The 16,682-nt window shown below is 35.3% G+C and overlaps 1 protein-coding gene across 2 annotated transcripts in view; it reads right to left on the bottom strand.

Moving 5' to 3' along the window:
- Positions 1 to 2,581: 2,581 nt before the first annotated feature.
- DYNC2H1 (dynein cytoplasmic 2 heavy chain 1) overlaps positions 2,582 to 16,682 on the bottom strand; it is a 177,938-nt gene continuing 163,837 nt past the window's right edge. For both annotated transcript variants that reach the window (XM_055701234.1, XM_055701235.1), the window contains exons 87-89: positions 16,326 to 16,407; positions 7,890 to 8,006; positions 2,582 to 3,151 (exon numbers count right to left, since the gene is read on the bottom strand). In XM_055701234.1, coding sequence (XP_055557209.1) covers positions 2,993 to 3,151; positions 7,890 to 8,006; positions 16,326 to 16,407 — 358 coding nt within the window. In that variant the 3' untranslated portion in view covers positions 2,582 to 2,992. The remainder of the gene's footprint in view (positions 3,152 to 7,889; positions 8,007 to 16,325; positions 16,408 to 16,682) is intronic.

Genomic DNA, 16,682 nt, shown 5'->3' with positions numbered 1-16,682 from the left:
GAGCCTTCTAAAATATCAGGGTTATGACTAGAGTCATGAGAAGGAAAGATCAGTGAATCACTTATTTTGACTAAGTATCAAACACACTGCTTAATACACTGGGAACACAACGTACAGCTCTCAAGTTTTTTATGATGATAATATTATGTCATTAAAAATCTACTGGATTTCAAGCTCTCAAACTACCTTGAGATTTACTTCAATCATTTTTTTATCCCATGCTAAAAAAAATGAGCACATCAAAGCCACCTAGGAAGAGAGCACCTTCTACATTTGTAATGTAGAACAGTCTAGATGAGCTCCCAAAGGACTTCTGCCCAAACAAAATTACAATTCAATGCTCTAGTTATAGCTAAACATTAAGAAGTTGGTTTTTTTCTTATCATTCATGGAAGGACTCAGAAAGAGCAGAAGCAAGCAGACAAGTTTGGTAATGTGGAAGGGCTCTAAACCAAGAGGTGAACCAAACAAAAGGGGATTTAATCAACGTGGCTAACAGTACTTTCTACTCACAAAAAGAAGGCTCCCTGACAGGAATACATGAATCCATGTCCTGAAGGCAAAACTCTTGATGGTGAGAGCTGAGAAATATTCTGCAATTCTGTACGTGAGGCAGTAGGAGGTGACAGATACAAGAGGTAATAAACCTCCAGAGCAGAGACAGGCCAGTTCTGATTTAAGATTAGGATATAGAGAAGTTATTAGTAAGAAATCGAATCAGTTCCTGACCCTGAAATAGAAATAAAGATAGTGTGGTAGGTCTGGAGGAGTCTGTTATATCTGCATTTTGTGATAAAGTCAGTATCTGTATATGAATAGAACCAGTAAAGACTTCCTGACTAAATATATAAAAAGAAGAGACTTGAAACCAGTGGCTCTAAATAATATTCATATTTACACTTGGCAGGATGGAAGGCATCTTTGAAGCTTACAATCAGGACAGGAAAAAAACCCTATCCATATCAAAACATGAAAATCCTTACAACATTCTACTAGTGTTTTATGTCAGGGTTTCTACAACCCATTACAGTAGATTTTTATTTCCCGTAACAAGCAAGACCGGTCAAACCCTCCTGCTACCTTTCTGGTTTCTACTTCCTATGCAAGATAGGTTAAAACATGATATCTATTTTCCAGACATTTTTCCCCTAAGGTAGTTATCTGAATATCTGTATTTCTCTACCTGTCCGCAAAAAAGAAGCTGGAATAGTAGTAGCCAGTAGATCCCTCAGTTGTGAGAAATACAGAAGCTAAAAGGCAATCTGCTTTATGGAAGCATGCTGGATCCGAAAGGGAAGGTTGCAACATGGTCTTTAAAATGTGGCTTAGGGAATTGAAAGCACAGTTGCCCTCAGTAAAACTTGTTTCCTCTTCCAGTGTTGTCTTAACAAGAAAACCTAGTATGACAGATTACTTTCTCTGGAAAAGTCATGCTTTTTATCCTCACAGAACTTGTACATGCATTTATACGAATGCTTTCTGTTCTGTTGAAACTTTGCCATTTTCTTCCAAAATTTCTTCACAGACAACTGTTTTCCAAATTTGCTACATTTTTATTCTTCATGTATCAAGAAAGATGAGACAATTATCTGAAAAGTATCCAGTATCTCTATTCTGCTTTTAGATAGGATTCAATTTGAAAAATGTACCTGCATTCGTATCAATTATTTTAGAACATCTTTCTATTACAAGAAAAACTGAAATGGGAAACTTTCCAAATAGAAGACATAAGACTAGGTTTAAGGGATGAACAATATAGTGGAACAGAGGAAAAGACTTCCTTCAGGATGCTAACCTGGAGATGTGGCTAATCTTTTCTCTGCTTTCCTTCTCCCTCCCTCAAACCACCCGTGAAAAATAGCAAGCAAGTGAAATATAGCCTTAATTTAAATACTACTTTAAAATAAACATAAAATCTATCCAAGATATCACAGCCAAGACATTTATTTTGCTTTCTAAGCACACCAAGAAAGTGTTTTTATTCTTTAGGCTTTTAAAAATATCTCAATGAGGTGACTCTGTAATTGCTGTTCAAAATTAAACATTTTCAGTTCTTATGCTGAGACTTCATTATTCTTCAGTAATGATGCTTCCTGCTGGATTTTGGGTTTCCTGCTTCTTTTGGGAGTCTTAACTGCACGCCAAAGCTACAGCAGCATCCCAACATGATACATCATGAATCAGTGAAATCTAACTTGAGTATCCTGCACTAAGAATAAGACTCCAGGGGTCATTTCACATCACAGACCAAAAGCATTGTTATATCCCGTTGTTAATCACTTAACAACTGGGTGAAACCCATTTACGTTTGTTTAAAGAATTGTCTATCTCCGGCATTTATGTGCACATTCTTACTGGAATTCAGTACAGTTTCAAAAAATTTTTTTGTCAGTAACTTCTAGATAACAGCCATGATGGTAGTCTATCTGAACTTGTAACTCCACATTAAGTTTATGAAGCTCCTATTATTGAAAAGAAATACAAAGAAATATGATTACAAGTAAGACATCATTAAAACAGACTGAAATATTTATCATGATTTTTATATTCAAGTAAAACATTCCATTTCAATTACAACAGGTAAGTTTTATCATTTTATTTTATTAAGTAATAGAGGCATAAGAACAACAGTTCAAAAAGGATAATGAAACTAACCGATTAAAGAAAAAGCACTGACTTTGATTTTATATTCAATATTTATGGGCAAAACAGAAGAGATTTCAGCAATTTTGAGAAAGAAATACAGCACTTTACAATCTAAAGCAACAGTTTGCTGAATAGTGCCATGTTAACTTTTACAATATCCCACAAAGATACTATGAAGGTCTATTCAAATAGAATTAATTTTATATATCTTAAAAAAATAAATGGGAATTTATAAACTGTTTTTTTTAAAAACGTTTAAGGAAAGAATCTAAAGTTTTCTTTTAATAAGAAACAACCGAGATGTTGAAATGGTTAACTTCAAGAGTTAATTTAATGCAGTTTCAAGTTACTGATTTTTTAAAAATAAAGCAGCACCACATTGGATCCACTGGTCTTGGTTTCCTCCACAAGGTACATCAATATTTGTCACCACACGATCTCTCTCCATGCTAGCGTAGACTGGTAACAATATGCATTCCTCTGGAGAATATGGACCATATGCGCTCTGCCAACAAACAAGTACTTCGTTATCACTTAAGCAGAAAATGAAGCATGAGGAAGGAATAATCTCCAGTGATACGGTATCTGAAGGTAGATCCTAAGACACAGTTTAGACACCGCATGCTTGAACAGGTAACTCTTGGCCCAGGCTACAAAGAAGACGGATTACTAACAAAGCAGACTTCAGAAAATTTGTTATATTACTCCATAACTAAGCCTCTACTTTTTCCCTCCAGTTTGTTAAACTGAAAACACAAGACACTATATAATAGGGGTGATCCTATGAACTACACACCAAAACCTTCATTCAGCTAAAACCCCCCAAAACTACATGTCGAAAGCTTCTGCAAACCAGGGGCAAGGGAAGTGCTGAACAGTTCCCAGAGAGGAGAAGTGACCTGTACCGCAGGGGCAGGCTGGAGCCCTGGGGCAGGCAGTGCTCAGCATGCCCTCCCTGCCGCACGACCCTGCTGCTCCTCCTGTGCCGCAGCCCCAGCTGCAACCTGCGTCTGGGATACTGGCAAGTGGGGTACTGCAGGAACCACGCCAAAGAAAAAAATCTTACCCCACACTTACCAGGCTACTTTATGGATTTAAACAGTGATTTCTAACGTAGGTGACTCCAAATATTAAAATTGTTCTCTGATACAGAGAAAGCTACTATACCGTACATTAGAGCCTCACAGGGTCCCCCCTTAATGCAGGATATTAAGAGGAACTCAGCATTAACCACAATTTAGTTAGACCAGGACTTAAAAAGCCCCAGTTCCCTAATACTTCCCATATACTTCTAGCACTTCAAGACATGCAATCATATGTAAAAAGCTATATTATTAGTAAACAAATAAGTAGGTTTGATGACTTTTTTATGTTTGGTTTTTTTTAATTATTGTTTTTATATGCCTTTTATACTAATACTGATCACAGTCCCAATTGGGTTTCTTTGCCCCTTCTGGAAAACAGGACATTTCCATTAAGTGCTTAAATAGGAAATTCTCAAGTTAACTTTAAGGATTCAGATTTGAACTGAGTGCTTTGAACTTCCAGCTGAATTAATTTAGTTTGTATTTTTCTACACATGTACCTTTCTACTGCACAATATTAGCAGTACTACTACTACAAATTACAATTGCATTGTAAACGCTGCTCAGGGAAGGCCCTTGGTTGGAACCATGGTTTTACCTCTCAGTCCGTATCCTGATGGGCAAGCAATGCTCTAGCCTGAGCACAGTAATCGCTCCTCTCTGTACTACAGTGTGTGCCTTGGACGTAGCTCCCTTCTAGGGCTTTGCACAGGGCATTGTCCCTATGTATGGCTATAGAACTGAGCTCAGACTCAGTCTAGACTTCTTAGAGCAGGTAATTTGGGTTTCAACCCATGATGTATTTATTGCGTGTAAATAATCTGGGGTTTGATTCAATTGATTTATTTTAAGCATGTTTTCTGTCACACTCAAAATATCCCTTTCTCTCAAGAGGAAAATGTCAGAAGATTTTCATGAAACAACAAACCAGCTCACTTGTCAGAAAGGAATTTGAAACAAAAACAGGGGTCTTTTTAATGCAAATCACATCAAATGTGAGTTAGGGAAGCTTCAATATTAGAAAATAACTGAAAACAGGAAAAAGGGAACATGCAAACAATAACTGTTTCAAGCACTTTGCCTTGTAATATCAAGTGTAAGCCATTTCTGAAGAATTTTGTTGTTCCTTTTGAAAATCAGCTTCCCATGTCTTTTGACCATCAGTGTTTAAATCCTTGCAGAAGGCCTGTGCACTCTACAAGTTGTATAGAACAACTTAATAATCACAAGTATGTCATCAGAACTCAGCTGTTCTCAGAAGGATTATATTTATTATCCCTTGGTTAACCCTACTGAAGAAGACAAAATGCTGGCCAATCTGTAAGGGAACTGTCAGTCAGAGAATTTAAGTTTTGCCAAAGCTGAGAGGCCAAAAGTTGGCCAGTTTGCTTTCAAGGACCTCTTTTTACACCTTTTTGGGTCAAATTAGCTGTTCTCACATCTTTCCCAACCCCACTGATGCTTTAAGGAATCACATTATTTCAGGGTTAAAACCATTCTGTGGAAGTCTTTTTGAACCACAAATCCTTATGTCCTTGGCTTGCGTACAGTCCAAAAACTCTCTTTGCCTAGACTGCCTCACACACAGCTCCACCCCCCTTAGTGACATCCTTCACAGCTTGGGATCTATCAGTGGATCAAAACTGTAAAGGATCTTCACAGGTTAATGAGAATAAGCATCATGTTAGTAGCTCAAAATACTCCAATTTGAGCACTGCAGCATTTTGAGGGGGTTCTCAGAGAAATCCTACATTTTTTGGGTTGGCTTCCCGCTGCACGCACACACAGACTCATAGACAGACAGACAGACACACACACAAGAATTCATTTTATTTTACTTTGGTTGAAAATGACGTCAAAGCATTGCATTATAAATATACAGATTTTTGCTCACTAGATTTCCTAAGAGATATTTGTGGGGAAAAGAAAACAAATTAAAAACCTGAGAATCATAAGATAATATGTTCTACTTGATGCACTCTTCTCCTAAGGAGAGGAGAATGAGATAAGGGAAGTGCATAATGTCCCGACTCTGCCTTGCTTTCTGAGTACAGCGTTTGATTTTGGTCAATTTTTACAGTGAAGCTCATAGCAAAACAACTTAAGAGCAGAAAAATTCAGAAATGCTCTCCTTAGAGATACTATATATTTTAAATCGGGGCAGCTGACAAGTTTTAGTTTGCATTTGAAAATAATTATATTTTTTCCAACACAAAGATTTCAGTTGCTATTCATTTCGAATATGAAGTTAATTGGAAGAAGTTTAATTCCCTGATCATTGAACTATCTCACTTCTATGTTTTATAAAGCTCTCTGCTGATGTCACATATAACTTGCCAATCTTACCTTTGAAATGTAAAGAACATAGACTCATTCAGAAAAAACACTTAAGAATCTGTTTTGTCTCTAACACATGATGAATGTTTTTCAGGGCAAAGAGAGGATTACTTAGCAGTCCTGATTTTCAGTGTGTGTAAGATAAGCATTTGGTGCTACCATGTAAAACTGTGTATATTACCATCCTTCCCCACCCACCACTGAGTCTATATATTAAAGATGTTTGGCAATTCAGTGTTTATCGCATGCATCACTTTTCAAGTAAACTAGAAATTATTTCTCTGAACAAAACAAATCTTGTAAAATACTAAAGAGCTGGAAAAAAAATCTCACTGGTCAACTTTGTAATACATTTTGCAGTGGTTTGGTGGTGGGGTTTATTTATTTATTTATTTGCAGTATTTTCTTAACTATCAAAGCTGGGAGCAGTAGTACAGATGCCAGCTAGTATTTACTTGAGTGTTCAAAGCCTTAATCTTGACCACTATACTCCTAATGCTGCACTATAATATAATGCTATACTTCCAGTGCTACAAATAAAAATGGGGGGGGGGGGGGGGGGGGGGGGAAGAGTGATACAGTAGTGTGTTAGCAATCCTTGCACAACATCTATCACAATATACCACAGATCTCATGATTGCCATAATTTATTATAACAAATAAACTCAATTCTAACTGAAATTTCAACTACTTGGGTCCAGTGAATGTTTTAACATTCTTCGAACCAAATCTAGCCTTCTCAAAAGAACTCTGCAGAGTTCTCTACGTTGCCAAATCACAAACTCCTCCAGTTAATAAATTCATTTTCTTGATGAGTTAATGTCTACAGGACAGGATAAAAGGTGACATTATTTTTCATTTTTTATAAACCGATAATTTGAGATTTATTGTGATAAAGAAGTGGGAAAAACTGCATCCACACCTGTTTCTCATTGTCTACATTTACATTTGATTTTTGGTGTAAAATCTGTATGTGGGGGGGTTTCTCACCTGTCTGTCCCAGAGTTAGAGGTCTAGGCTTTCTCTAGAGCCACATCTAGACAGACATTTATCCCAGTTAACCTTATGATGGGGTGGACTTCCTGAGATGCCTATCTTTTACTGAGACCAAAGAAGGAGCTAAGGCAACTAAGTCATACCAGGTAAAACTTTTAGACAGCTAAATTTAGATGAGATGAACTCTACCATAACCTTTCTTTTAGCTATAAGACTGTAAGCATATGAATTTGTAATTCATACACACTCTTGGATAAGTTCTATGCAACTTTTTCCTTTATTTTTCAGAGATTGCTATTATAATTTGAGAGAAGCAGTAAGAACTTGTACTGTTCAGATTACTTCACTTTCATCTTACATAGTTCTGCAAGCATTGGCATTTTTTTAAATTAGTGTAAGTAGGGGAAAGGCCTCCTTTGTGTACAGATCACATTATGTTTGCTATCCTTTTATTGCTGTTGCATTTAAATTTAATGTTTAAAATGCGAAAAAAATATATTCTAGGAAGAAACTCCCAAACTCATGTATATATTTACTAAATAAACTTTTGAAAATACGTTAATGTTTTTTAAAAGACAGGGAAGGAAAAGTATGAGTGAAATAAAGCCCTTGTTTTAATCTAAACAATAGTAGCTAACAAATATTGAGAAAATGATAGTAAGTTTGTTTTGCATAAAAGTAGTAACTGCTTTTCCTATTAAAGACAGGGGTTTTTATTTTGAAATGAGGAGGAAAACAGGTCAGCAATATCATACTGAAATGCTACTACACAGAAAAAAGCAAATTAAGGGTCTTGAAAGTTTAGGGCTTTTAATAATTTAGTACCTGTGGAATCCAGGCCATGTAACAAGGGAGAACAGATGACACACTGGGAGAATCATGCAGATTTTCTGAAAGTCGATTTCCATCAAAACTGCAACCTTCCAGTTGTAAGCCACTGATCTGCCATGGAAATATAAAATATTCAAACATATATAACAGACTTGAAATGTCAGTAATGATTACACTATGCTTTAATAAACACTGATCCTTTTACTGTGACCAAATTTTAGAAGAACAGGAAACTAATTATTGTAATGTTCTGTGTGAGAATAGGAAACATGATTTAAAAGCAAGATCTGGACCATGATTCAATGTGAACTTCCTCTGATTTGGATTCACATTATTTTAACTGTTAGAGAAAAATACCTGTAAATGTCATCATTTATGAAACTGCAGTTGCCTGGCATTAGACTAATGGAAATACAATAGCAACAGCCAAGTACACAATCATTACAATGTCAGAAGAGAACAATCACTGAAATAAGCATGACTTTCTGCTTGGAAGTCTCAGCACAGCTTTCAAAGAATGGAATGCACAATTACACAGCTTCTGCAGTGGCAAACAAAATATATTGAAATAATACGAAAGAAGATTTTATTTAACATAACTCAAGACTTCTTACCTAAACTATTGTTTGGAAACATTAAATAAGAATCCCATATGCTTCTATATGTAACTACACAATGCTTATATGTAACGTGGTTTAAGTGCTTTTTTTTTTTTAATTAAGTACTTTCAGCCTCAGAAATCAACATTCCTTTTTTTTCTTCACTGAAGATCTGCATATATTAATGACAATGATATCTGTTCTGGATTTCTTCCAAGTAAAATTTTCAGTATCTGTTGATCATTTTATTTTCCCAGTACAAATAATTATAGTTTGCCAGTATAAATAATAATAACGATAATAATAGTCAGTTTGGCCTGCTGCAGTGAGAACTTCAATTTCAGCAATAATAAAACTGAACTCAGTAATAACTTTCATGCACCTTTTCAAAAGGCTAAATCTTAAGCTGGAGAAGATGTCTAACAAGTTACAATCTGCAAGTCATGTGCCTATTATATTATCATACTAAAGCCCTGAATTAAACACCTAATAACAACCTAGGCTTTCGCCAAACACAATGTTCATAAAGCAGCACTGGAACTAGGAAATGCAATGCTGTTGGAAACTGGATGAGTGACCACAAAACCAAAATGGAGAAAAGTACCATTTTCGAATACATTATCTCTTGCAAGAAATTTCTAAAAGTGTACTAAATTTTAAAAAGTGGTTAAAGTATGATGTTACAATGAAGACTGGTATCACAGAAGATGTAATGGAAATAAATTGTTCTAGGTAATTACAGTATTCTAAAATTATTTATTTGACAAGAAAAGTTGCAATTAAGCAGTAACACAAGGGAGGTTACTGTCATGCTCGAAAAGCAATGCTTTCTTCCAAAGTGTTGAGGTCTTTTTGTTAATACTCTACTAACTGTACAGTAGCTAAGTTTACATTTTGCATTTTTATTAACTAATTATTCCTTTGATTGTAGGCAGGCATTGCAATCTTCAAAAATTTGCTTCTCTGAAGTCATATTTCTGTTCTTACCCTGAGCTGAGGACTCTTAAAATGTGCAAGATGCGTATATACGTATCCTAACATGAAAAAAAGGTTATAAAAGATTGCATTTTAAAAAGCTACAGAAAACAGCTGTGTTTCTCCTTGAACAGACAATGACCAGAGAAGTGGCAACATTCTTCAAAGCAATATGTGCTCCATACAGACTAGGACTCACAGTAGAGCCTCCAAAACTGTGGATAACCTGAACCAAAACAACCTGAAATGGAAAGCTTAGAGTGGTATAACTTTAACTTCCACAAATTTTTATAACAAGGCCTCAGTGAAATGAATAGATTAAATTTTTCAGACTTTTGATTTGGAACTGCAAAAACTTTTTTTCTGCTTCAACCTCTTGTCAAAAGCTTAAGGTCTTTTCCTCATTATGAAAGTGTGACACTCCTCTCCCTACTCCTATTCCTTCTCCTGCCAAGTTTATTGTGATCTTTCCTTTAAATCTTCCCTAAGATTTTCAGGTCTGTTGCTTTTCAGGTACAGTGTTGACATTTGATATTTTATAGTGTTTCTTTTCAAACTCAAAATCTCTCCACATAGAGATATCTTGGAAAAAGATGGCTTTATCTAGTAAAAGAGAAGTTTGTGTGCCAGTCTTTAATGACAGCCTATACATATTCCAGTGCCACTTCTTCTGTCTTGCAAGAACAAAGAATATGAAGAAAAAAAATCATAAAAGGAACAAAGTCTTAATAATGATTATACTGAGGCTTCCCCACACACTCCTTCCTACTGCTCTCTGTTGTTAACATTGATACTTAAGACCTCAATTTATTATGTGCACAGGTCCTATATTACACTTTACCTCACTACACTTTTGATTGAATGCTTTCAAAGCTCTTACTTATCCCTATCACACAAATATTAGAAAGATTAATCTCATGTTCTTCTTTCTGCCCTTCCTGCACTCCACAGGGATTTTGCTATGGAGTTTAGTTTGATAAATATGAGAGTTTGGCAAACTTATTAAGGGAAGACTGGTCTGATGAAAAGGTTTTAAATTTTATTGTTAGGGTGTTCAAAGGCCATCTTGAACATCTCTAAAAGAAGTGGGTTGCTATTGAAAAACCTCTTTTTCCTGCACCCACATTTCTTCTTTTGATAATGGTAGTTCCTTTGACATTATAGTTATGTAAAATAAGAACATCTGATCTTCTGGAAAACTTCAACCAATCACAGAAACTCCTTTAAAGATGAAGACCAAAATTTTTACTTTGATCCAGTATTAAAAGACACTGAAAAAAATAAAACACCAGAACAATGTACTTTCAGATACTGCTTGGCTGAGTACTCCCACAGCCATGTTCTCATTTCTCTGACAAACAGTGTGAAGAAATTACAACTAATACGAAGGCCACGGATTTCACAGTATCTATAATTAGCATGCATAGCATTTTTGCAACTCAGCTCAGACTAATGGCTGGAGTTAACCATGATATTTAGAAGTTTAATTCTTACAAGGTGTTTGGCATTTTGCAACTATTGTAATAGTTTAATTTCAAAAAAGCTATTGTTACACATTACAGATTATGTTTCTTTAAAATATATTTGTAGAAAGTGTGCTGACACCATGGTCCAAAGCATCTCTGTTTCCAAAATTTCAAATTCTCTGCAATTAATTTTTCCTTACTATTTAATGTCATAATTTCCCATGATATTATATAAACTATAGCAGACTTCAGGAAGTCATATTTTCACTTCATTACCTCAACAGGCCTCCCCCATTTATTTCTTTATATTTCATGATGGAAGTATATTGTAAAAAAAGACCTCTTAGGATGCCTTATAATAGTATTTCTGTCAATTGCTGAGAGCATATCAATGTTGATATTATGTATTTGAATACAGTCATGCGATAAATTTTTGTTTTTCACTATTTATATTAAGCTCTACCAAAGCTCATAGCACTTACTACCCAGAAAGTTTCTTGCCATGTCTGTTCCTTTCTTTCACTCTTTTCTACAATAACCGAAAATGGCACATGAAGAGGAATGACTACCTGCTTTTGTACTAAAGTACAATCAGTGCACAAAGCAAAGAGTTCTATGTGCATATCAGTATGTGATTATACTGCAACAGCCATACATTTTCAGTACCTTTCACTAAAGCAATCTGAAGCTGTATTAAAGAAGGTGTAATTTTATACAGACTGATTCTAAATTAAATATTCATCGCATCAGCCTAGGAGAGACCTACTTCACATCATATAACTAAACTATCACCTGAATTAACACCGATAATTTAACATTGGATTTGATAACCCACCCAGATTAAGGTATATTGTTGGCCTGATTGAGAGCTCCTCTGCCTACTTTGTAGTTACCTTGACAGTTCTAGCATTTCGTACTTCTGATTTACAGATGATCACGGGGTATATTATTTGAAATTTTTGGCACACAGATCATTCCAACTGTCTACAATTGCTGAAGCATGATGCCATTTTTTAAAAATACAGGAAGACTGAAAAAGCATTTTCATCATACAGATCATAATGAGATTTTCACCTTCTTTTTCTTATCAGAACAAATTCTAAGCCAGGAAAAACTTCTAAAATTAAAGGTAAGAAAAAAAAATCTCAAAGAACATGTCTTCAAAACAGTCACTAACTGATAGTGTAACTAAGAAAGTTATAAAGTATGTGGTGAATCTTAGGTGTAAATTTAATGTTCATACATATTCCTAATTGTTCTAATCCTTCAATAAAGATATTCCATTTGAATAATTAAATATCCATTGATTCAGGGACTTGAGGACAACTCTGCCATATCCAAAAAAAGTGTCTCCCAATCATGTGAGTACAGAATCCAGTCTCTCAGTGGAAATAGTCACACAAAGTGAAATAGCACCATTAGCATAAATTCAGATAGATAAACATCAGAATACCATGATCTGGTTCTTGCAGGGGATGTGAGAAATCCAATTTTAAACCTGTAGTCTGAATCATGTGAAGAAGGACTATGCAGTATCAACAAATCAAATCTTCTGAAAAAAATAAATCACATTTACCACTTCTACCAATTATTTTATCACAAATTGATAGTTTGAAGATCTATCTTATGTAAGAAGAGGGTGACTTAGCAAAGAGAAATGGATGCAGGTTCATGCCACTTTGATAATATAATCTGAAAACTGGAAGTCGCCAAGGAGGGGGAAAACAGTGGGATTGGGTATATCTCAGTGTATATTATAGACAAAGATGTATGATCGGGTAGGTTCTAAGCTGAAACATGATATATCATAATGAAAAGAAAATTTCCAAGGGAACTCAAAAACCTGTGACATACAGAAGTTATGTCTATGCATATATACTATTAAATAAATACATCAATAGATGCATACACAATAGGATGCCAAGAAACATTTTACATTTTTTTTTATTTATCATATTCTGCACACATCTGAAATGGAAACGGTTCTACTTTCATTTATGAACTGAATTTTTAAATGGGAAAAAATTCTTAGTAGCCTTATCTGTAGACAGAAGTATATTCAGCGAGGAAGTTACAGTTAAGCATAAGGCTGAGATACACGTCACACCTGTAGTGGCCCAGTTCACTGAGGATTGTATGTACTTAACTGGATTACGTGTAACCTATGCCAGCAAAAGCAGACTTTTTTGCTACCACTTTCCACCTTTGTTTTACAACATCCTGTAGTGATCATACTTTGTTTTCTTCTATTTTACTCCTATGTAAGATTTTCTGTTCATGGATTAGACTTTCTATAAAAGAGATCTTCTTATAAGCACTGGTGCTTTTACACAATGATGACATAATCCTTAAGCAAGTATATAACTGGTGTTCTTCATAATAGCACTATATAATCTTAACATATTACTTGCATATATTCTGGAAAATCTTTAAATAACTCTTTCCCTGAGCCCTACAGCTCCACGACACCTGTTTATTTAAACTTCCAAAATGTGAGAGGTTTTAAAAAAAACAAAACCTTTTCCCTTTGGGTAATTGAGCAAAACTACTATGGCAGGACCATACCAATTGTAGATTTCCTCCCGTCAGTGGAGAAAGACAGATAACTCCTGAAAGCTGCTTAATGATGATTAGATGTTGAAATTAAATGAATAAGTATGTAAAGATGTTGTAACCTCTCATGAAAACTGTATAAATTACCTGACTTTTTCACTGAAAACTTCAGAGCTAGTTTGCCTGGTGCAAACCAGCTAGCTCCCCAATGTTGCACAAAATAAATACCTTTGCTGCTTAAAGCCAACCATTGGTCTCTGAGCAGTTACTTTGTGCCCTTTTGGCATCATTAACTCATTTTTACTCATTTAAGATCTGAATTGGTGCATGCCTTTCTTCATTGACAAAATGAGGCTGGTAAACTCCAGTTTCTAATTTGGGTATCTGAAGTCAAGTGGGATAAAACAGGGTCTCAGCTATCTCACCACAGAATGTGTTTAAGGAGTTATCTATTCTGCTGATTGATTTTTTTTTTGAGACCCCTCTCAAAAGAGCTTTTCATTCTATAAGATTAGCCTGAATTCTTGAAACTGAACATACAATATTAACCTTACCAGTATTAAAATTCATATTGTTCATGTGAACCAAGCTTAACGTGAAATCCAGAGGATCTTTATCAAACAAGACATATTTTAGACGATGATTTTTCTGAATCACTGACATTTTTATGCTCTAGTTACAGTCCATGTGGTATTTAGCTTTACTAATGTGAAAGTTTCTCCCCCGTTCTCCATGAGCATGAGGAAGGAATCATGGAAAGGAATATAAATATTCAGCATGGCAAAGCATTCTACAGCCTTTCTGTACATCAAAGATTTAAAGGAGCAGGGAAGATGCTGATGAATACTTACTAATGCAGAATCACTGAATATTGTTTTTACTGAGGAAAGGATAATATTCAAATCAGGTGAGTAAACTTGTCAGGATTCTCACCTTTTGTTAAAAACAACCACTCACCTAACTGCTTCTACTACTCCTGTGGCAGAGAATAAATATGCTTTTCAAACAAAATTGTCCTTTTATTTTTGATTCCTCTTGGAACATAGGACTCATTCTTGTGAAGTAATAGAGAATATGTTAACCTTTTGGCCTACATATAACAGCGAGTGCTAACTAATATTACCAAAAATTACCACATAAATTTGCACATAACAAAGAATTGTAAGTTTCAATACCCCTAACTGGAGTGTTGTTATAAAACTCTTTCCTCTAATAACCCTTTGTTTCTTTAGTTTCCAAGCAGCTATTTCAGTCTAGCAACTGTAAAATATTGTAATATTTTTTAGCACATGACAGTACCTACATGATTGTATTCATGCATGAAGTTCAGGTATTTCACATTAACTTCTGACATTTTTCAAAGACAGTAGGACGGTTTTGAAGAAGTCCAGGCTTCTAGGATCTGCAGCTGATAGTTAGCCTGCTAGAATGACTGGTTTGAGATGTGAAACTCAATTTTGGCTCACTGCTATGAACATAGAATTCTTGGCTGAATTTGGAAGCTCAGAACATATGATTTACAGGCTCCAAGGTTTTTATCATATCTCAGGTTTAACCCAGGGAATCAAAGTGCCCTGAAAGTCCCTTGGTTTATTTATCTCCAGGTTCTAGACTCCCATCTGCTTGTCGTTAAATGAAGTAGGCAACCATTACTCTTATTTAAATATAAAGATTGAATAATTTTTTAAATATATTCTCTAGCTCCAACATGAATTAATTCAACAAAGTTCAAAAGACTGTATTGTGTAAAGGTCAGATTGGATTATTACAGTTCTCTTGTCTGGCTTTACAATCTATTAATATTTTAGAAATATGAATTCTTACACATTCTCTATTAATAATTTTAGATAGTGTCAGCAGCCAACCCAGAACCCTAGTAAATCCCACAGCCTTGTGTCTGCCTGCGTTATCAGCCTAGAGAAGGTGCCATGCCACTTGCTTTCCCGTTTCTAGGCTGGCAATCTTTCTGCTTTAGCTGCACATCAGTATACAGTTGCATGGGGAGTGCCCTGCATTATTCACCCGTGTTTCTCTAAGAATGCAGTCTTAAGTGCCACGCTCTGTGCTGAGCACAGCGCTGTGAGCTGTGCGGTATCATCATGGGACCAACGTACCTGTTGAAAGGCATAAGCATAGAGAACTTACTTTGCGAATTCCCTACAAAATTAAGTATGAAAAGGCTGCAAAGAGATCTGGATTCAGCCAAAGTGACAGTGCCAACTGAAATGTTAAGAAGCTAAACTAAACCATTTGAAGATTTATTTCTACTTTGCTGTCTAAGCACTCATTAGTTACTTTATGGCTGCTGGCTGTAGCCCTAAGTGCCTATTAAAAAATTGTTAGGTCTTTAGCATATCAAAAGCTAGTCATAGTATAGTTTACTTTGGCTTGCTTACTTGTTAGAAGTCTCTTTTCAGAGAGAAATTTTCTCACAAATACTAACACATGGCATTAGACTTACAGATTTACATGTGTATTTCTTCTTGCTACACGCCACAAGTCTTTCTGAACTACTTTCTGGACAACAGTTAGGTATTAACTAATCAAATTGCAGCTTCACTTTTTATCTAAGAGGTGGTTGAAGAGAATGGAGCAAGAATAATTTATATAAGCACTATGACTAGGGAGGGGTAAAAAGATAACTGCTTTCCTTCTCCCATTTCTGTGCAATTTTTGCACTATTGTTTTTGTAGCTATATACCATTAATCAGCCTTTATATCTCATGTACGCCGATGTATTTATAGCTCAGTTTTCCATAATGCTTATGGACAGATGACTTGGACTGTACTTATAAAACGTCCTCGTAAGATTCTAGTAAAACATCCTAGTAAAATACCTTAACTTGGAGTTTGCCTTCCTCTATTCGCCCTTTCCATGATGCTGTAAATTTAAGGCTGTCCACTGAACAGCTCATTACTCTGCAAGGGAAACATACACACAGTCTATCTTAGAGACATATAACAGTAGGAAATGAAAAACAAAACCAAAGCCAATGTATTTTCAATGTGCACCATATCATACTAAGTCTTACTTTGAAGAAGTATAAATTTTAAATTTCATCTATTAAAAAAATAATCATCAGCATTTAAACAAGTAACTCACAGCTATTCTACTTCAGTGCAAGTAATAAAAATGAGATGACTAATGACAGCAATTGACATAATTTGTCAAATCTGTGTCCTGAAAATGAAAT

Source organism: Falco cherrug, chromosome 2 (assembly GCF_023634085.1).
Source record: "Falco cherrug isolate bFalChe1 chromosome 2, bFalChe1.pri, whole genome shotgun sequence".
Taxonomy (NCBI): Eukaryota; Metazoa; Chordata; class Aves; order Falconiformes; family Falconidae; genus Falco; species Falco cherrug.
This window is presented reverse-complemented; position numbering and strand designations above follow the sequence as displayed.